Source organism: Chionomys nivalis, chromosome 26 (genome assembly GCF_950005125.1).
Source record: "Chionomys nivalis chromosome 26, mChiNiv1.1, whole genome shotgun sequence".
Taxonomy (NCBI): Eukaryota; Metazoa; Chordata; class Mammalia; order Rodentia; family Cricetidae; genus Chionomys; species Chionomys nivalis.
The window spans coordinates 30,698,482-30,720,928 of record NC_080111.1 but is presented as its reverse complement, the minus strand read 5'-3'; the positions used below and the strand labels follow the sequence as shown (position 1 = coordinate 30,720,928).

At 41.8% G+C, this 22,447-nt stretch overlaps 2 protein-coding genes across 4 annotated transcripts in view; one reads left to right on the top strand and one right to left on the bottom strand.

Moving 5' to 3' along the window:
* Positions 1-22,447, bottom strand: part of Abcb1 (ATP binding cassette subfamily B member 1) — a 164,083-nt gene that overhangs the window by 94,020 nt on the left and 47,616 nt on the right. The gene's annotated exons all lie outside the window — the stretch shown is intronic.
* The window catches only part of Rundc3b (RUN domain containing 3B), a 159,759-nt gene continuing 153,116 nt past the window's right edge, over positions 15,805-22,447 (top strand). For all 3 annotated transcript variants that reach the window (XM_057758775.1, XM_057758776.1, XM_057758774.1), the window contains exon 1: positions 15,805-16,314. In XM_057758775.1, the coding sequence (XP_057614758.1) occupies positions 16,193-16,314 (122 nt within the window). In that variant the 5' untranslated portion in view covers positions 15,805-16,192. The remainder of the gene's footprint in view (positions 16,315-22,447) is intronic.

The following is a 22,447-nucleotide window of genomic DNA, read 5'->3' as shown; positions in this document are numbered from 1 at the left end:
TTCATTCTTATCTCAGTTTATAGCCAAACCTTTTACCCTTAGACATCATCACTAAGAAATTCCTGATGTAAATATAACATTATCTTTAAAAGTTATATTTTAACTCCTGGCAGCCATCATAAAAGCATCATTTCCTGTTTAGTTTTTCAATTGCTTTATGATTCATAGACTTTGAACCTGCCTAATCTCAAATGAACTTTCTCATGAGAGTAAGGTCAAATCAGTTCAAAGAGCCAGTGTTTGTTCGTTTATATTTTTCCAGGTTTTTATTATTTAAGATGATATATTTATTTAAAATACGCTTCCATAAATAAAAAGCGTTGCTCTAGGATATAGATTCATTATTGGTTACATCTCATTTTATGATTGAAATGTGTTAGTAAGCACTGTTCTGAAAAGGTTTGTATGAGGTGCGCAGTCATTCACTCCACAGCGCTAACTGCTGAGTAAGCACCTCCTAGGTTTTCTTTGCTGTCCTAGACTGCACGGCAGTGAATGAAAGCAAACGCAAACCTGAGCTGGGCTCTCTTTGTTTTTGCATCTGGGCCGTCAGACCGAAGCTAATAAGTGATCAGTGTGTTCAAAGGTGGAAAGTGCTCTGGGGACAAGGAGGAGGGGGAAGGAGACTGGACGCAGTAGGGAGGTAAGATGTCAAAGGTAAACAGTAAGGACAGAGCAGACCTCGCTGAAGGAGTAGCATTTAACCAAGAGCGAGGAAAGGGTGGCGGATAGTTTGAATGGTGCAGTAAACATTTTAGGAGTCTTCAAAGGTGAAGACTTTTAACCTTGTTTAGCGTGGTTTCTATGATAGGGTGTTTCTCACAAACCAGTGCTTGTAGATGCCTGGGCTTGGGAAGAGCATAGAGGCCATAGCATGCAGTCCTGCATTCCACTGAGTCCCTGAAATGCTGAAGAACCAGGGCCACATAGTCAGGTAGGAAGGTGGCCATGTTAGCAACATGGGTTCTCTGACGTGGAGCTTGGAAGTCTAGTGGTCAGCTTTCAATCAGGCAAGCGTGGGGTGCATGCTGTGGGGACAGGGTAGTGCCTTTCTGCCCCCATTTCCTCTTCACGCCGAGTTTCTCTCACCTTGATTTTATTTTCGCCATTGACCAGCTAAGCCAGCCCATTTTCTTTGTCACTCCCCAGGGTCCGCTAGAGAAGCAGTCAGTAGGAGAAGGCAGACAATGTATTCACCTTTCTAGTGTCTCCCTCCATGTACCTAGGATTCCAAGTCTGGACAGTCATGGAAAGAGCTTATTATAATGCGCAATACTTGAAAAAGAGTGAAAGAAATCTTGCTCGTTACAAGTTGCATTTTTAGTCTGATGATAAATTATCTCCAAAATACACAAAACAATATTAACATAGAAAATGAATTATGGTGCTTACAGCAGTACTCTAAAATAAATTATAAAACTGGGGTCATGGATAAATTTTGATGGTTATCTTTCCAAGAGGAGGGTTCTGTAATTTTGCCAAATATTTGGGTGTGAAGTGTTTATTGTTTGACATGGAGTTGCTATGATTTTGTTGCTCTTGCAGTCACACTGTATACCAAACTGCAGTGTATTCATTCAGGAAGAAGCTTTAATATACAATTGATAGTCTGTCATGTTAAGTTTGTTCCTTTTATTTTCCTTGACCATTGCATATTACAATCAGATAGTTTTCACCAAACCTGGCATGTTGTCCTTAAAGTCAGATTTTCCTTATTCTCCATCAACCTTGTTGTTGTTTCAAACAATACAATGTACAAGTTCTGATGTATGGGGCTGGAGAGGTACCTTAGTCAGGGATATTGGCTGTGTAAGAATGAGAACGTGACTTTGGTCCCCACACTCATGTAAGAAAGCTAAGTGCAGAGCGGGTACCTAACGCCTGGACTGGGGAACTGGAAATAAGAGGGCCTCTCCGGGCTAGCAGCCAGCTAGTCCAACTGAACCAGCAAGCCTCAGGGTCTGTGACTCAGTCTCGGGAAATACGGTGGAGAGAAATTTAGCAAAACACCCAACATTGACCTCTGGATTCCACATGCATGCGCATACGTGTACCCTGACCTCTGAATTCCACACGTGTACATACACTGCCACTTGGACACATGCCCACATGTATGGATATGCACACCTCTCCCACACAAAGTTATATAGTGGAAATTGCTGCTTGGGTGAAATAATGGCACTCACATTGAAGCTACCCCAAGAGAACTCTTGATTCTGTGCCCAGCTGTGCTCCTCTTTCAGGATGTACCTATAAGCACATGACACCATCATCTAGCTGGTGTCTGGGTCCTTGACTCCTCTTTCTTCCTGACGCTGTACATCCAATTAGAATTCGTTATCTTTTTAAATAATGGCACATAATCTTGTCCTAACCATTAAAACCACCTTGTTCTTTGGGGCTACTTTAAGAGTATCCTAGCAAGAAATGGTGACATATGCTTATAATTCCAGCATGTAGGAGATAAAGGCAGGAGGATGTAGAGTTCCAGTCCAGCCTGAACTACACAGTGAAAGTCAGTCCTAAAACAGAAACACCACGATACTACTTTCTCTAAATCCCCTTTAGTCTTCTAGTCCTTTCTCTACACAATAGTAGAAGTTATTTGTAATGTACACACAATACTGTGTCATGCTCCTTGAGCAATGGCTCCTTGCTCTCGGGTTACGTTCCGAAGCCCTATATGATCTGCCTCCTCCTTGGCTCTCCAGCCTCCGTCCATTTCCCGCCTTCTTCTTTCAAGAGGCATCCACCTATCTTTAGCCAAATCACTGGAGTTTTGCTGTGTATTCTGTTATTTTCTCTCTTCTCTCCTGATCCTACTTTCCCTTTCTTTCCTGTTACTCAGCACGTTTACTCTGTACACACACACACACACACACACACACACTTGGGGGGAGGGAGTTGCACCCCTGACCTTGTCAACTGGCTAATAGGGATTCTTTAGGATTTATTTAAAACTCGCTTCTCTAAGGGAAAGTTCCCTGTACTTGATTAGGTTTGGTCTGACTGATAGATATCAATTCTCAAAGTATCTTGTACATCTCTCTTCTATTATGTTTATCATAAATTGCACTTCAGTCATTACAAAATGCATCTTTCCTATTGAATTACGAGTTTTATAAGAGCAGACCATCTCTGTTTTATTATTTCCTGCTTTTCAGCACCTGAATCTTATAGTAGGGACTCATTAAGTATTTACCATATTAAGGAATATCTGGTCAGGCAGTGGTGGCACACGCCTTTAATCCCAGTACTCAGGAGGCAGAGGCAGGTGGATCTCTGTGAGTTTGAGGACAGCCTGGTCTACAGAGGGAGTTCCAGGACATGCTCCAAAGCTACACAGAGAAACCCTGTCTCTAATAAAAATCAAAAAAATAAAGAAAAGGAATGTCTGACCTGATGTGATTCGTCTCCTCATCTAGCTGCTGTCCTTCCCTATATCCTGCTTTTTCAGTTATCATTCTACATTTTAGATTAATATTTCAGAGACTTAGTAGGAGAACACGGTCACTATCATTTGGCATTCCCAGAAAGATTCCTCTTTGAGAATGGCAGTAAAATAATATATCATAGCTTTTACTTTTTAATGCTTAAAGCACATCTATATTCTTTGAATTATATCTTTTTGCATATATTGTAAAGAAACTAAGAAATTATGCCTAATGAAATGATTGCTTTCAATTTATAACTTTATAAAGCACGCTACAGGTGATTCCCTCATCACACATGTAAGAACTTCATAACTCCAAAAATTTAACACATGTTCATTGGTTAATTGTAGTGAACATTTGAACTATGAGGAAAAATTAACCTTTGGGGGTTTTGTTGCTGTTTTCTGGAGACAGGGTTTCTCTGTGTAGCCTCATTGGCCTGAAAATCTTTCTGTAGACCATGCTAGCCTTGAACTCAGAGATGCTCCTCCCTCTGCTTCCTAAGTTCTGGGACTAAAGGTGTGTACCACCAAGTCAGACTGTAAGTCTTTGTCCTCAGAGCAGCGTCTCCTGAACTAGAGAAACGAAGGTAAAATGTTAATAATATTGACCGTGTAATAATTGAGTATTTTCTTAATTTAATCTTGACACCAATTATGATTTTTTTCATTTTAAATAAGGAATTAAGATTCTGAAATGATTGAAATTTGAGGCAAGTATCACACAAAAATTGTAAACTCTGCAGCCCATAGCTTTAGTTACGTCTTAATGTTTCTTCAGGTTCATAATCAGAGTTAAGATTTTTTTATTTGTAACATGGTACTTAAGGTAGAACCATCTGGACTCTGAATTTCTCCTTTTGACATTTTTCTCAGATCATTAAAGATTAATTTAAATGCTTCTATATTTGTGGTGGTTTGAATGAAAATAGCCCCCACAGACTCCTAGGAAGTAGCATTATTGGAGGTGTGGTCTTGTTGGAGTAGGTGTGGCCTTGCTGAAGGAAGTGTGTTACTGTGGGGTAGGCTTTGAGGGTTCAGAAACTCAAGTTCTCTGTCTCCTCCTGCTGCCTGTGGATCCAGATGTAGGACTCTCAGCTCCTTCTCCAGCACCACATCCGCCTGTGTGTCACCATGCTTCCTGCCATGATGATAAAGGACTAAACCTCTGAACTGTAGCCAGCTCCAATCAAAGGTTTTCCTTTATAAGAGTTGCCATGGTCATGGTATCTTTACATAGCAACAAAACCCTAACTAAGATAATATTGAAGTTTGATATTGTAGTGTATCGCTTTGTTGTTGTTGGGCCAAAATTATCTCAGGGCCTGTAGGACAGAGAAAAGCCTGGCTAGAGTTTGAGGGAACCGAGTGAGGAGGAGACGGCAACATCTAGGTAGATGCCCCTCCAGCTAGAGGGAGGGCTTGGCTGTCTCTCATTGGCTGGAAGTATCCCCACATCACATGATGTCACTTAATATATGTAAGCTGATTCTCACAGTAATAAACTGAGTTCTTTCTTTGACTTGAATCCCTATCGCGTCTGATTGTCCTGCTTTGTGTGGAAAAGGCGGATAGGCGCTCACCTTTCCCTGGAGAATAAGGAGACTAAGGAAGCTTAGCAGTTGTTGGGAAAAAAAAACCTTCAGTTTTTCTTCATCAACACGCCAAGGAAAGCTACTCAATATCAATAGGACTTCAAACCATCCTGAAAAAGCAGTTGTTATCTTCCAAAGTAAACTTTGACCTGTCACAATTAACAAACATACTAAAATAGTTTGATGAGCAGGTTTCTGAGTTAGTTACTGAATGACTCAATACTCCAGGTGGCCTTAGGGCCTGGTAAGATGAGCCAGTCCAGAAAGGTGTTGTTCTAGTTTCTAAAGGCAATGTGTATTTTTAGTAGCCGTCTGGAGTGAGGTCGTGGACCTTAGCTTGGGTGTCAGGCTTGTGCAGTCTCATATAGTCAATGACGTTCTGTGGAACAAAAACCAAGATATAATGCCCTGTGTGCTGACTCATGATCCAAAGTATTCTAGTTCAGTTGAACGCCCATCTAAAGACACACCAAGACTTACAGAGCCAGTGGAAATATACATACATATCACATTTACATTTGGTGGACAATTACATGTCCTATCTAGTTGCGTAGTGGGTAATCACTTGCTGCTGTGGGGATAAAAGTACTGTGGTTAAGGGCATATCTCACATGCATGAGTCTCCAGGACATACTAAAAACACAGAAAAACCACAAAGCTTTTGAGGCTGATCAGTCCAAAATCTGTTTGACTTATACCTTAGGTTTTTTGCTGTTTTAACATATACTGATCCTATATGTTTACTCCTGGCAATCCTATGTCATAAAATGTTCTAGAGTATTTACATTCTGATCCATTATCTGTAGGTTTAAAAATAAACTGTCTGAGGACAGTCTAATTATTGGTTCACTAGGCAAACTTTTCCTTAGCTCTTTGGAACAGAGAACAGCTTCTTTCAATGGAAACAATGCCCAGAAAACTTCAATATTTATGCTTTCTGTTTTATTTTTATGCTTTTGCAGTTTATTTTTTAGAAATGGCTAGACTGGGCTAAAGAAACCTTATTACTTTAAAATTTTAAAATTTTATTTTACCAGCTGTGTGTTAGTGGCACACGCCTCTAATTCCAGCACTTGGGAGGCAGAGGCCTGCAGATCTCTGCGAGTTCAAGGCCACTGGTCTATAAGAGCTAGTTTCCAGGACAGGCTCCAAAGCTACAAAGAAATCCTGTCTCGAAAAGCCAAAAAAAAAAAAAAAAAAAAAAAAAAAATTTGCCTCAGATATAAAAAAATGTTTCCTTGGTAAAACTAGCATCTCCACAAAAGAAATTGCCAATGTAGAGAAAGGTTCCTACTTTTCTATGATCTGTGAAAATTTTATTTCTATAAAATTAATACTGAGATCGTGATAAAATTTAATATCTTTTCCTTGCTCTTTGTTTTGATCAAACAATTCTAAATAATTTTACTTTATGAAGCTAGACATCTGCCCCAAACCAAAACCTTAATAAATGAAAACTAAAGTGTGATATTGACGTTTTACAGATTGCAACATTTCTTAGTTTATGGCATTTCAAAATTCATGAGTGACAAGGGATCACAAAATATCAGACCAAAGATGTTCGAGGTATTTGTTAAGTAAGCAGAGTGTTGCAATCTAACATCACATGTGTTAGGCCTGTTGTTTTGTTTCTCATCTGTCACACTGTAACTAACACTGTAGCTCAATAGGGAAAGAAGCGTAGTACCCTGTCCAGTTTTATAATCCCCAAAAGTCGGTGCGCATAATATAGGCCCTCATAAATACTTTCTGAATTAAGTACTATAGTTTGGCTAGTTGACAGAAAGTTAACAAAGGCCTAGGAATTAAGTAGGTAAATGCAAAGTTTTTCTAGAACAATCTACCTTATTAGACTCCTTGCCTGCTAACTCAGTTCCTTTTCACTCAAAGCCAAGCCTCACTTAATACTAGAAGAACAATTCTGACCATGGACTATTTCAGTGATGCCAGGGGAAAAAAAAAAACAGAAAATAACATGTGGTCCAATCTACACATAAACTTCATTGCATCTCTTGTCCAACCCCTTCTTTGTTTAGCATGCCATCCCAGAGACCTTAAAGGAAGGACAGAGAGGCCACCATGCAGTGGAGCATTTTGCTATATCCCCCAAACCGTCCTCTTTTACTCAAAATCTTAAGGTTTTCAAATAACCAATAAAACTGCAATTTACCATATATAGGAGACAAGGAAGCAGGTGCCCCGGTGTTATCTGTCCAATTGCAGCTCCAATACCCCCTGTGCTTCTTTGCTAGTGCTGATTGTACTCTTTGATTGAAGCGGTGTTTTTCTCATGTCCACAGGTGACCACTGTGCTCAAGGAGTCCTTGTTTCTTTTTTTAAACCCATGGTACCCGTCTAAAACCAATAATGCGCTCTTTCCCACTTAAACGTATCATGTATGTGAAGAAATGATGCATGTACTTGTTTTTTTTTTTCTTTTTTTAAATCAGGATTTCCACCTTCTGAGTCAGTGCTGGGAGCGCATTCCTCTGCTACCATACCTGGTTTATGAATACTGAATCCATAGCCTTGTGCATGCTAGGCAGGCGTGAACTCCACCAACCTGGCCACACCTCTACCCTGTCAGTGTTGTTAAATTATTATGTCAGTGCTTGTGCTTCTCACTTGGCCACCAAAACTTCAATGGATGAGAGTGTTTTATTCAATTTTTTCAACCACAATATAATATGTGCACAGTAAATGATGAAATAAAAGAGGTAAAACTGGGAAAGAAAATCAAGGTTCATTTCACTGACTCAGGAATAATAATCAAACACCTTTCATATATCAAGTATATTTAGTACATTCATGACCAAGACATGAATCACTCTCTGCAGGAGTCTAAATATCAGTGAGTAAAAAGTGAATAAATACATGTGTGAAAAACATATTGAGATGGAGATAAGTGTTATTGGGATAGAACAATAAAGAAAATAAGGACAGCCTTACTGTTCTTTATCTCCCCTACCCTGATTAAAGCATCCTCTTTTCATATCCTGATTTGAATCACTTGTACCTAAAAAGCCCAGGAATAAGAAAAATTGTAGGCCTATAGCCTGACAATGGCCTTAAAACAGCTACCTGGCCCTTTGCCCTACATTCTCCCTGATATGGAAGAGCAACGTAAACATCTTGAACTAACACCCTGTAATCGGAGTTTGTAGATCACGACACCAAGAAGCACTTCATAAGAGTTGGAGACCCCAAGCCTTAGAAGGCCCTAAATCACGATCTGCACTCTTTCCCCTGTGTATAGCCTTGCACCATGGAAAGACACTTCATCCCTCATCAGGGTCACAGAGCCAAGTAACTATTCCATCTATACTGGCCCCTGCCGTGGTCTCTTGTTACTTTCTTAATTTCCGCAGTTGCTTCAGGATATATAAACACTTTGGAAGATTTGGATGTAGGAACGGCAGATAAAAGAGACCCTGCAACGGTCTTCCAGGATTTGGGTTACCTCCCTCAATATGATCATTCCTTACAATAGAGTGTCTTTTCCTCTTCCTATGTCCTGTAGGATAATGCCTGTATTTTCTTCTGGTGGTTTCATTTTTCACATTTAGGTTTTGGAGTCATTTGGGATTACTTTTTGTGCAAGGTGAGAGATATCTAGGGTGACAATGTTTTCCCCGAGAGCCATAGATGATCTTACAAAAAAACAAAACAAGACATTAAAGCCAGGCATGTGAAGCCTCTTTTTGAGATGTTGATCAGGATTGTTCAAGAGATTTCCAAAACTTTATAGACTATTGCTGCTGCTTTGGTTGCCTCTCAAGATTGAAAGTAAGTCTCTATTGCAGGAGACATCATGTTCTTTGGACATAGGACCTTGCGGACCAGAGCTGGATCAAACCTGAGAACTAGCTTTCGTGATGCCAGCAGTACCATGCAAGTTTCCAAGAGAGGGCAGCAACCAATAGTCTATTCAGCTATGATGCTCATGAACTACAACACTGACCAGGGCAGCATAATAACCCTAAGGGCGCAAAACTGGCACACATACCTTGGCAGTAACTAGCAGCTTTCTAATTAGACTCGAGGCCCGTTCAACAGGAAAGTACTGTGCCCAATATTAGAAACCTATCCAGCTACCCAAGGCTACTGCAGCCAAGGATCCTGGAGAAGAATCTAGGATATAATTCCTAACTGCATTCTATTTACCCTCATACCCAGAGATAGTATAAGTCTCACCCTTCATCAAAGAAACATCTTTTTGCAACAGATTAAGAACATTACAGAAAATCACAGTTGATTAAAATGCCAAGAACAAGTAACTGCGTAATGCCCAGCCCTGACTGATACATCTACAACATAACTCAGGCTTAGGGATCGCAGCTGAAGATGTGGTGGGAAAACTGCATGAATCAGAAGAGCAGGAAGGTTGCTGTGAGATTGCTTCTCCTAGAAATGTGAGAGACGCTACATCTATGCCATACCGTCAACATGGCTGCCTAGACAAGAACTGAACAAGAAAGACACCAAAAGATAAAACCACGAGGGAACCTCATGGGGCCTTAACCGTTGACAAAGAGCTACAAGCAGCTAAAGAATCCTGAGACCTGGAGAAATACGTTCTGTAGCATGTCTAATAAAAACCCAGAGAGAGATAATGGGGTTCAACCTCAAGGTCAGAAAAGCAAAATGGCCAGCCACTGGCTCTTACCTCTACCTCAGTACGAAATGACGATCCTGCCTCCAGGGATTCTCAGGATGAGACTGACCAACAGCTGTTTCCTCCTGTCTTATAATCCTCTCTAGTGCTGGAATTAAAGGCATGCACTACTACCACCTGGTTTCTATAGCAAACTAGTGTGGCTACTGGGATAAAGGTGTGTGTTACCTCTGCCTAGTCTGTAAGGCTGACCAGTGGGGCTGTTTTACTCTCTGATCTTCAGGCAAGCTTTATTTATTAAAATACAAATGAAATATCATTGTACACTTTCCCAAGGAAGAGGTCCCCAACTGATTATCTAATGTCAAATGATCAGTCCTGAAATTATATACATATAAGTGACATTATAAATATTGAACAGATTGTACTTAGGAATACGCACACACACACACACGGGGGGGAGGGGGAGAAATAGTGGCTATGCAATTGAGAAAGAGCAAGGGAAATAAATACATTGGAAGAGTTGGAGGAAGAAAAGGGAAGAGGAAAATGATGTAACTATATTTTTATTTTGAAATGAAAGGAATTCAGAGGAAAGACATTTGCAATTTAAATTGCATTCCAGAGTGAGTGACTCCCGGTAGATAAAAGAACGAGCCCTGTGGGTTCTCTACAGTAGACAGCTCAAAGGCCCTGAGGTGACAGCCTCCTAGTCACATTCAAGGATGAGTAGAAACCCAGAGTGACTGAAGCCGAGGGACCAAAGGGAGAGAACAAACAGGAGATGATGTTAGAGAAGGGGTGTGTTATTAAATCCTGTAGAGCCTGGTCAGTTATTGCAAGGGCTTTAACTCTGAAGGAAAGAGAAAATGCAGATTTGGGAGCAGAGGCACTGCACAGTTTACCTCTGATGTACTGGCCTCACATGCTGTCTAACACAAGTTGCACATTTGAGTAACAGCTGTTAAGATAACCTATTAATAACACACAGTCAAAACCTATTAATAAAACACAGTCAAAAAGGGGAGGTGAGCAAGAAGAAGTCATGCCAGATTCTCCTATTTGGAGACTTGACAAAGTATAGTTATTTTTACACTGGAAAATTATTTTGGAATATAAACTGCAAAAGGTAAATATCTAGAAAACCATCCAGATAATGGAGTAAGCAAAACTAATTTTATCTTTTTAACTGAAGAGAGAGAGACTAACAACTACCCCCGTGTTTGGCTTTGTTGGTAAGTATGTTCGTAGTAAATTAACTAGCAAATGAATACTCTGAACTAGTAAATTAGCATGTTGGCCATTGTAGTACAAATGTGACAAGTTTTAAAGAGAGTGGATTGTGTGTGTGGGTATGTGCGTGTTTGTGTGTGCATGCGTGTGTCTGTGTGTCTTGGGCACACTCAACCATGGACATCTGTGGAGGCCAGAGGTTGATGTCAGGATGCCTTTCCTGGATTCTTCCTCTTGATTTCTGAAACAGAATCTCTTACTAAACCTAAGATTTCTATCTTGGGTAAACCAGCTGGCTAGCTAGACCCCTGGGATCTGCTTGACTCTTCCCTCCAGAGTTGGGGTTACTGTCATGCACTGGGCAGGAGGCGCTAAATTGTATAAGGATCAGAGACCAAGCCAGTAAGCAGTATTTCCCTGTGCACCTGCTTCGGTTCCTGCCACCAGGATGCTGCCTTGAACGCTTGCCTTGGCTTCCCCAGTGGACTGTGACCTGGGATATGTAAGAAGAATAAACCATTTTCTCTCCAAGTTTCTTTGGCTTGTGGTGTTTTTTTTTTTTTTTGTTTTGTTTTTAATAGAAACCTTAAGTGAGATAATTAGTAAAAGAAGTTTATTGAGATCTTACATGTTTGCTATTTTTCATTTAAGTGAAAACGCAAACATAAGGAGGATAATTTGTACCCAGGCATTCTTGTTAGTCTTTAGGGCCAGGCAAGATCATACAGTTTCAACCACTGGAGAGTCTGATGCATCAGGATCTCTTGGACACAGGAGCTGGCAATATAGAGACAGTCTATCTAGGAAAACAAACAGACCTCAGCTATACAGGAAATTACCGTCTTTTCTGAAATTTACTATGGGTTTTTAATTGAAAGTAAAGGCTCAGGATTCTAAAACTTTGATGAGATGTGTGTCAAGTGGAGATTCTCACGCGAGGGACGAATTTCCCAGTAGCTTCAGCTGTTCTGAGTCAGAAAACACCTAACAAAGGCATATGACCTTAAGACATAAAACCACAGCCCTGGAAAGGCCATAGTTTTCAGCACAACTTGGTGTGCTCTGAGAGACTGCGCAGTACAGCAGCCTGTTATCAGGAAACCACCCGGACTTGTAAGGAAGAAAGTTTCTATCCACAGAGACAAAAATCAACCAAACAACCAAAAATAAAAACCAAAACAAACCCAAATAAGCAAAACAAAAACAAACCCTGAGGTCATTAGTGAAACTCTAATGAAGTCATGCATTTGAGGACTGCTACATTATCGTGGGCTGCACTTGCCAGCCTCCACATCCGCCAGGGTGCCCATCTCAACGTTCAAATCTGATCCTGTTATCACGTCTTTCTAAGCATCTCAAAGACTGCGCGTTGCTCTTAGAATGGTGGTGAAAATGCTAATGTGATCAGAGAACCTGTGTGTAAAGCAGATCCGACCTCTCTCTTAGCCTGGTCGCCAACCCTCTCCATCACTGCTTCCATATTAACCCCGGGCAGTGTATCTCCTTCAGACACAGGTCATTTGGAAGTCTTTTGCCTGGATTCCTTCTCTCAGAAGCTCTTCCTTAGTTCAATCTCCCTTCTTTTCCTCGGCTCAATCATCAGCTCCAGCCTGCCACTCCAGCAGGGCTGTGGTTTGTTAAACTTCCGAAGCACTGCTGACTCTGTTTTTCCCAGAGCGCTCAGATAAAAACAGCCCACTGCCACCTGGATTTCAACCTCAGGAGATTCTGAGCAGCAGCAAACCAAACTGACTGTACATGGCTGACCTCTGACCTAGTGAGTGGATGTGTGTAAGAATTTAAACTGGTGAAACTTGGTATAGGATACAAAACTAACAACCATAATGCAGCCTTCCCAAATCTGCCAAGAAATATTTCAGAAGATAGCATTCTTATTAAGGTCAAGTTGGCAAGCCAGGATGGGGAAGATCTCATGAAGATTCTGGAGCCAGCTCCCTTTACTTAGATTTGTTAATTGACTGAGGCAAATATACTTGGCTAAATGTCTAAATTGAGTGATGTAATTAGTCAATCTTGGGACACCAATCAGAGAATTTTATGGATATAAGTACACGTATAGATTTATATGCACACATATGTGCGTATTTCTGAATAAATTGGCCCCAGTATTTCAAGAAAGAATCGTTACTGTCATAGTCCTGCATGTAAGCTTGTATGTACCAAATTTACTGTGGACATACAAGATTTAATACTAAAATAAAATTTTATTCTTTTGATTTTTATAGATTTCTCAAGAATTTTCTCTCCCCGCCCCCTAGTTTTTCAAGACAGAGTTTCTCTATGTACCAGCCCTAGCTGTCCTAGAATTTTCTCTGTAGGCCAGGCTGGCCTCGAACTCACAGAAATCCTCCTGCCTCTGCCTCCCGAGTTCTGGTATTAAAGACGTGCACTACCACAGTCAAGCCTCAAGAACTTTCTTAAAAATTATTTTAAGGTAACAATGTCTCATTACGACTAAGTCATACCTTCTTGTATCATACTGAAAATCCCACTTACAAATTGATATTGTTAGTTTCCCTACTATTTTTTTCCTATATGGTTGCCTAGGTGAAATGTTTGTTTCTAAGATTAAAAAGTAAATTATGGTATGTTTGGTAATCACTAGCCTACAGAATTTTGTGCTTGAGGACTTTTATGTGCTATATTTATAATTTTATTTCTTTTGATGAGAAGGAGAAGATTGGAGATAATGGTATACACGTAAGAATGCTGTATCCATGAGCATCATAGGATTCCTAGAGGCTGGATTTATCATTGTGTTTTCATAGGGCATCTTATTTCTAGTGTGTATGTGTGCGAAAGTGCCGTTTTATGTGAATGTGCATTTGGAGGTCTGAGGTCACTCTAGGTATCCATATGTCTGTAGTTCCTCAGGGACCTTCTATATTTTTGTGTTTAATAGAGGTCAATTGGTCTAGATTTTGTCAATTAGCCTAGGCTGGCTTGCCATCAAGCCCCAGGAGGATCTGCCTGTGTCTACCTCCCCAGTTTTGAGTTTACAAACGTTCCATTAAATCAGGTTTTAAAAATATGAGTTCTGGGGATTGAACTCAGGTACTTTTAAAAGATTTAAATATTTTGCAAATGTTCAAATAGTGAGTTGAAATATTTACCAAGTTAAAAATTGCATGAAAACTCATTAAAGTTTGATAGTTGGAGTATAATATATACTAGATATAACTGATTTTTAATCTGTTTCATTGCTTATATCCAGATTAATGATCAGGAACACACTCCGAACACGTCACTCATGGGGGGAAATGTTATCAAATGTGACCCCCAAGTGGCAGTAATGATAACTGTCCATGTAAAGGCAAGTGGATTTTTATGGTAAAAGGTTGTTAAGCAAGTATTGTGCCAAGCAAATCCACTAAAAGCAGTGGAAATGAGCATTGTACCTGACAGCTTGAGGTGAAATTCTACTGTTTGTAGTCAGAAATACAACTTTATAGTACAAACAGCACGGAAGTGCACCGGACGCCAGAAAGCCAATCTCACTTTCCTTGTTCTAGAATGACTACTGCCTTTCACCGTCATATACGCTTCCCTTCCAAGCCTACCAAACAAGGTCGCCTGCGATTTGCTTCTCATCTCTTTGAGACAGGCTCTTACCGTCAGCCTCGCATTCACTTTGCGTCAGAAATATTCCCCAGAGGCACAGGTCTCAAATGCTTTGTCCCCACCTGGCGGCTTTCGTTTGGAAGGTGTGGAATCTTTAGGCAGTAGGACCATCTTGGGGGGAGACCGGGCACTGAAGAAGGTCCCAGCGTCGTCTTATTGATGGTGGATTTCCTGTCACTCTGCATCCTCTCAGAATTGCTGTCAGCTTCAGTGCTCTCCTATAGCCAGCCCTCCATGACGTGGAACTTCTCAGAATGGACCCAGACAAACCCTTTCTCCCTTTAACTGTCTCATCACAGCACGAAGCAAGGTCGTCAGAATTCTGGGATTACAAAAGTATGCCATAATCCTTTGCTCTAGAAGTTTGTTTTATGAGACAGGGTTTCTCTGTGTAACAGCCCTGGCTCTCCTGGAACTCGCTCTGTAGACCAGACTGGCCTCGAACTCACAGAGATTCATCTGCTTCTGCCTCCCAAGTGCTGAGAATTTTTTTTCCCCCTAAGACAGGGTTTCTCTGTGTAACAGCCCTAGCTGTCCTGGAACTAGCTTTGTAGACCAGGCTGGCCTGTAACTCACAGAGATTTATCTGCTTCTGCCTCCCAAGTGCTGGGATTTCCAAGCTGTGTTTTCAGGCCTCCAAGGCAGTATTTCCCTCCGACCTTGGTCAAACCTCTGCAAGGCTCGCTAGCTGCCGGCCAGTTCAGACCTCACTGCCCTGGACATACACACTCATACAACACTCTCTCCCCTCTGACTGTGGTCATGGGATGAGGCGAGGAGAATCAAAAATTCAGACTCATGTGACGCGAAATGCCACGGGCACATTCCCTGATGCCATTGTGTCGCTGTTTGTTAGGCTCGAAGAGGGCGTGGGGACAAAAGGAACTCCTCTCTTCTAGGTAATCACTTCCCCGCCTCCTGCACGGTGGCATTCTCCTGCTGGGACTACCGAAGCCCCAGGACCAGGAATCTCAGAGAAAATCTGAGATTTAGCCTTGCCGGGGAGGGAGGGGACTTCGGACCAGAATCGCTGTGGAACCGGCGTCAGTCCGCGCTAGGCCACCGTCTGAGTCGTCGCGTGCCCACTGGTGCAGCACGAGCCGGGTGCCCGGTCTGATAGCGGCCCACGCGCCGGGGCGGGGCTAGGGTGAGCCGCTTTAAAGGCGCCCGGGCTGGTCCCGCCCCCGCCTCCCGTCATTGGCTGTCTCCGGCGCAGCCTCGTTCCCATTGGAGGGGGCGGGGCTGCGCGTGACAGGCGTGGGGCCTCACCTCCGCGGCCCCGGCCCCGCTGCGGAGCTGGCGGGCTCGCCCGCGCGCTAGTGCCGCGTCCCCGGGGAAGTCGCGCAACGCCCGACTCCCACCCCGCACGCGCTTCTCCGGTGCACGGCGGCGGGCGGGCGCGCGCACGAGGGCGGAGGTGGCCCGTGCGTGCGTGTGTGTCTGTGTGTGTGCGCGCGTGTGTGTGTGTGTGTCTGTGTGTGTGCGTGCACGCGCGCGTGGAACCGGGGTACCGGGCGCGGATGCCCCATTGCCTTCCACACCCTGCGTGCTTCGCGGCTCCTGCCTCGGTCCCTCGCGCACCCGGGGGTGGCGTCCTGAGAGAAAGCCGCGGGACACAGGTGTGCCAGGCGTGCGGGACCGCCGGAGACAAAGGGGGCGCGGAGGGGGCCCGTCATGGCCTCCCGGAGCCTGGGGGGCCTGAGCGGGAGCCGCGGAGGCGGAGGCGGCGGTGGCAAGAAGAGCCTCAGCGCCCGCAATGCCGCGGTGGAGAGGAGGAACCTGATCACCGTGTGCAGGTGCGGGGCTGCGGGCGGGCGGGGGTGGGGGAGGAAGGGAGGGAGCTGCTGGGGTCCGCAGCCGCGGCCTCTGCCCTCGCCGCGCCCCGCGTCTACGCGGGCGAGCCGGGCCCGGTGGCGGGGCGGGGAGATGCGCTGCTTGATGCCGGGGACCTGCCTCGGGCTCTGGACCTCCTGCGGGAGGCTGCCTGGCGAGGGCCGGGGCGGAGCCGGGGAGAATCTGTTTTGACCGTGCCCTCTGGAGTCTGAGTAGGAGGGCGGAGGAAGGGCCAGCCGCGGCGGTAGGTCCTGAGGTCTCTCTGTTGCCCCCGAATCCGACTGCGCTCTGCTCTGTCGGTTTCTCTCGTTGGCCTGTGGTTTTCACGCCTTTCATTCCGCGTATATCCGTGACGGATGTTTAAGTCTCATCAACTACAGTGCCAGTCCCTTAGAAGATCTCCAGTCAGTCATTTATTCGAAGATCTGCCCTTCCTTAAAAGCTTTCTTATTGTAAATGTATCCCTTCCTCTAGGAAATACAGAAACAAATATCCACCATCTATAAATTTAGAATTCAGAGGAACTGATTTCTAAAAGCTGATAAATTTTAACTCTCATAAAATTTTAGGCATCCATTTCTTAGGAACCACTCAGCCAATAAGCTCCGTGAAAATTATTTTGTTTCTTCATCCTGTTTAATCATAAACCGGTGATACTTTTCTAGTTATCAGGTAAATGATGAGATCTTTCCCTCCTCTGCGGTTTATGCCTGAATTTCAAATTTTTTCCTTGTTTAGAAGCGTGTCTACTATTTTAAGCAGATTGTAGATATATGTAGTAGGAGTTATACTCAATATTTAATCAGCGTTTTAAATGTTGGATTTAATGAGTGCTCATCTATTAGGAAGACCTTCACTCACAGTTTGCATTATAAAATAATAATATGGTAAAATAATATGGACTGTATTTCTTATTTGTGCTGTATAGAAAACAACCTTTTGGGACAGATAGGCGTTTTAAATTGAGGGAAATTTCTAAGTTAGGCACATAGAAAAATAAGCTAGGTGGATAATTTTGTCTTTAATAGATCTTAAAACGAAAAAAAAATTTTTTTTTAAAGAAATGAGGGTAGTTCCAAAGCGGTTTTCAACCTAAACTGTGCATCCTGTCATTATCAAAGCTCTGGCTGAGTTAAAGTTCTGGATAATTTGACATTGGAGATCGGAAGAAGTCGCTCTAGTGGAAGTGTAACTGAGTTCAGAGTAGATGCTCCGGTTAACTGGTGTCTTTGATGCCACCTCCTCATTTTCTTGTCATGGTGATAGAAAAGTATTATAGCAGCTAGATAGGGCACATGCATTTCTTTGAACAAACATTTGAATTCTGTGAATTGGATTTGAATCAAATCGTTTGTGATTTCTTTTTAATTGGTGTCCTGGGAAAACTGAAATTCATAAAACCAGGAAAAACAACCCCCTCCCACTACTATGTATTGTATCTTATACTTGCACAATAATGCTTTTTCTTCCCTTAAAAAGTTAGGTATAGTTTCAGTTTAGGCTCAATGCCATATCATACAGCTACATAATTCTGCAGATTTAAAACCATATACAATATTGTTACTGTTTTGGATTTTGGAATTAGGCTGTTTGGTTATGTAGGACAGGCAGGAAAAGAGCTGAATGGAGTTTTGGTTCGTTATGGTTGTGCATGTGTATAATTACTTGAGTTTGTTAGAGAAAACATGCATGTATTCTATACTAAAACCGTTGTATTGTGCTTATCTCAGTAAATGAGTGTCTACCTTTTTTCCCCATAGAGTGCACTGTGGAGAAAGTAGGACATTTGAGAACTCTAAATTTTTCACACTCAGCTCCAAAATTTAGTTACTCTGTTTTGTGTAAAGAAACTTTATTTTTTAAAACTTTGAAAATTTAAGGCACTTTCTTTTTTCCCACATTGCTCCTGTCCCTGTTTTTTGATGCATGGCTTTGCTATGTAGTCTTAACTGGCCAGGAACTTGCTGTGTAGGTTAGACTGGCCTCAAACTCACTGAGATCTGCCTGTCTCTGCCTCTGGAGCACTGGGATTTCAGCCCTATGCATCATGCTGGGCCTGCCTTTGGGATTTTTTTGAGACAGGGTTTCTCTGTAGCTTTGGAGCCTGTCCTGGAACTAGCTCTTGTAAGACCAGGGTGGCCTCGATGAGTTAACTTGCAGTTTTCGTCCATAGAAATTCAGGTGTTGGTCATTTTTGCTGTTGTTTTTAAGCTTATGCATTTCCAAAGACGTTTAAATTTTTTATTTTATGTATGGGTGGTTTGCCTACAGGTATGTCTGTGCTACTGTGTGTTTATACTGCCCTCTGAGGCTAGATGTGTCAGATGCTCTGGAGCTGGAGTTACAAACAATTGTGAGCTGTCTCGTGGGTGGGTGCCGGGGATCAAACCACAGTCCTGAACAACAGCCAGGTCTCAGAGCCATCTCTACAGCTCAAGCTTGTGTCTTTCCAGGCTGATGGAGTTCTTTCACCTTAGTTCAAAATGAAAATCTAATTCACCTTTCAGTTTATAATGTTATATAAAATACACATTTTTAAACTTTTGTCAAACTTTTAAGTCAGTCCTTGCACTGCCTAGTTTTATGTCAGCTTGACCCAGGCTAGAGTCAAAGAGGAGGGAGCCTCAATTGAGAACAGTGCCTCTCTAAGATCCAGCTGTAGGCAGTCCTGTAGGGCGTTTTCTTAATTGCTGATTGATGGGGGACAGCTTAGCCTATTGGGTGTGGTGCCACCCCTGGGCAGGTGATCCTGAGTTCTATAAGAAATAGGACTGAGCAAGCCGTGAGTAAGCCAATAGCAGCTCCCACCATGGCCTCTGCATCAGCTTCTGCCTCCAGGATCCTGCCTTGTGTGAGTCCTGGCCAGACTCCCTTCTGTGATGAACAGAGATTAGTGTAAACCAAATAAACCCTTTCCTCCCCAACTTTCTTTTTGGTCATGGTGTTTCACCGCATCAATAGAAACACCAACTAAGGCCGTAGTTAAAAGGCACTTCCCGTACGAAAAAATACACTTCCTGTCTTGTGGATAAAATTACTAGGGTTTAGATGGCTCAGCGGTTAAGAGCACTGCCTGCCCTTCCAAAGCTCCAGAGTTCAATTCCTGCAACCACATGGTGGCTCACAACCATCTGTAGTGAGATCCAGTGCCTCTCGAAGAAGAGACCTGGTCAGTCGTCATCATCAACTTAGACCATGAAACCCAATATGGACAAGTTCAACAGAACCGCCATTACGGGCTGCCCGTGCCTGCTTCACCATTGCCAGGGCATACATTTCATATTTTCACTTTCATACAATAAGTTAAGAAGGATAGAGACAAATGATTTTATAATTAAAGTACTTTAATAACATGAAATCATTTTCTATAGGTCAAATATTATTTCATACCAATATTATTTCAAATTAGAACAGTACCACATTTCTTAAGTGTGGTCAAGGAATAAAGAGTTCATATTTTATATGTAACTAATATCCACTCCTAGCTTAAAATTCTTACCTCAACTGTACTACTTCCATATGTCAGCACTTACTATGGAATATAGCCTTCTGTATAATGAAGCTTGTAAATTAAGACACAGTGGTTAGACATTTTAGATAAATGACTTAACAAAAGAAGCAATCTACTTTCTTTAGAGAAGAATATCATAACTACTGATACCTATATTCTGGATGAATGCATGCTCTGTACAGTGGTTGTCCTTGGAGACTCTTGAGGTACCTTAGTATGGTTTGCTAAACGGCCCCCTAAGACCTGTGCTTAGAGTTCTTTGTTTTTTGCCACTTGCTGTTTCTTCCTATTGATTTCGCTGTTGTTTCTTTAAGGTGTGCATCCAGAATCCCTTTTCTTTACAAGTCACATCTTGACTTGCTGACTATCGTTGTTGTGAATCATGAAAGGGGACACGCAAATCTGAGCCCAGAGGCACAAGATAACTGAGAGAACTTCAGCAGTCTTAGCATTTTAGATATTCGTCAATCAACAGGAAGGGTTTTGCTCTTGAACTTTGTAGGCGTTCAAATGTAGGTATATGAACTTTTCCTGAATATATTGACAGCAATATCCTTTAAATGCAATAACCATTCTTAGTTATTATTTGCTTGAGTTATGCACTGATTACTTCAGTTTTCATTGAGAGTTAAGATAAGCAATCACAGAGGCTCTTCTTGGTGCTCTTATCAGGATCAATGTGTATCATAAGTGTAGCTTATTTTGTGAAGACTTCTGTGAGAGAAGGAACTGTTTTATTTCTATGTCAACAGTTGCCTAATTCTAGGCAGTTGGCCCATTGGCATTTATTGTGCACAGGAAATGTAACTTACAACTTTATCTTTGTCTTAGATAGCTGATAGTGTTGATTTTGTGACCAATTTCTAAAAATATATGTAGAACATTGTGATAATTCATTCAGGTCCACTATACCTCTACATTTCAAATATAATTTAATATATGTATCTGCATGTGTGTACGTACATGTTTTTGCGAGTATAAGTGCGTGTGACGGACCAAGGTCAGTCTCAGGTGTTATTCCTCAAACACTGTCTACCCTTATTTTGTGAAATAGTGGCGCGGAGGTCACCAAGTAAGCTAAACTGTGGGGCTAGTGATCCTCTGGGATCTTTCTGCCTCTGCCTCCCTAGCCCTAGGATTACAAGCACACTATGTCATGCCTGTTGCTTGCTTGTTTGTTGAAACTAGCATCTCTGCAGGTTGCACTAGCATTCTCTTGCTAACAAGTCACATACTATCCTGACCAAGCTAGCTCCTCAGCCACTGAAGATTGTGTTGACTTAAAATATGCATGTTCAAAAGTTTGCATAGCCTAAACATAGTACTCAATGCATTTTTGTTCCTCCTATTTATTGACTTTTTTTTTACTCTGCAATGTGAAGAGAATTCCTTAATTATAAAGCCGTCTGTAAATTTCCTTCATGCTTAATTCTGACCAGTTTATTAAGTCTGCTTCCTCCCAAGTGATCAAATACTCTCATTTTCTTCTAAACCTCTGTTTTTTTGCTTTAGGCATTTATATCAACAATCCATTTGTAGATCCTTTGTATTTGTGGTGTTAAATGTGGGGCCCAATTAAATATTGTCCTTAAAAAATCAGTTGACCTAGTACCACTTATTGAAAAGATCATACTGTATCTAATACCTTCAAATGTTACTTTTGCCTTAAATTAGGTCATAGGACCTTTCTGCTTCTGGTTCTGGGCTCTGTCTCTCATTTCATTAATCTGTTTGTTTCTCTTTGAAGTTATATTATACTGTCTTAATAACTATTGCTTTATAATACATCTTGCCATTTGATAATCAAATTTCTAGCTCTATATTTGAAGATCATCCTAGTCTTAGCCTTTTGTCAGCTAAACTGTGTAATCTACTGATCAGTTTCCATGAAGAGCAATCTGGGTGTTTAAAACTTTACAATTTTTAATATGTATATAAAGCATTTTAGTCATTTCATGTGCTTCCATCACCCTGTCATATCCCTCTCATGCTCCCCACAGAACCTTCTGCCCAAGAAATCCCCCTTGTGTTTATATGTCATTTGTTTGATTGCTTTTTTTGTTATGACTCATTAACTTATTTTCTTCTGGTTTGTTGAGACAGTGTTTCTCTGTAGCTTTGGTGTCTGTCCTTGGAACTAGCTCCTGTAGACCAGGCTGGCCTTGAACTCACAGAGATCCTCCTGCCTCTGCCTCCCGAGTGCTGGGATTAAAGGCGTGCACCACCACAGCCTGGAGTGACCCTTTGAATTTAGTTAAGATTGCTTTTATAAATGTGGATGGGCTGTCATTTATTAGAATATGAACATATTAACAATGGGTGGACCACTGAGGAGAATGATACCCCTCTTCCAGCAGCCATGAACTACCAATAGGAATCTGGGATTTTTCTTATGCTTGCATTTATTCGATAAATCAGTTTTTTGGTAAACTTTTATATCTATAATATTAACACATATATATTCAATAAACACAGTAAATGCTTTTCTATATTTAAATATTATGTTTCTCAGAAATAGATATGACTTTAGGATATATATGATATATATATATCATATGATATATATGATAAATCTCTTGTCAAAT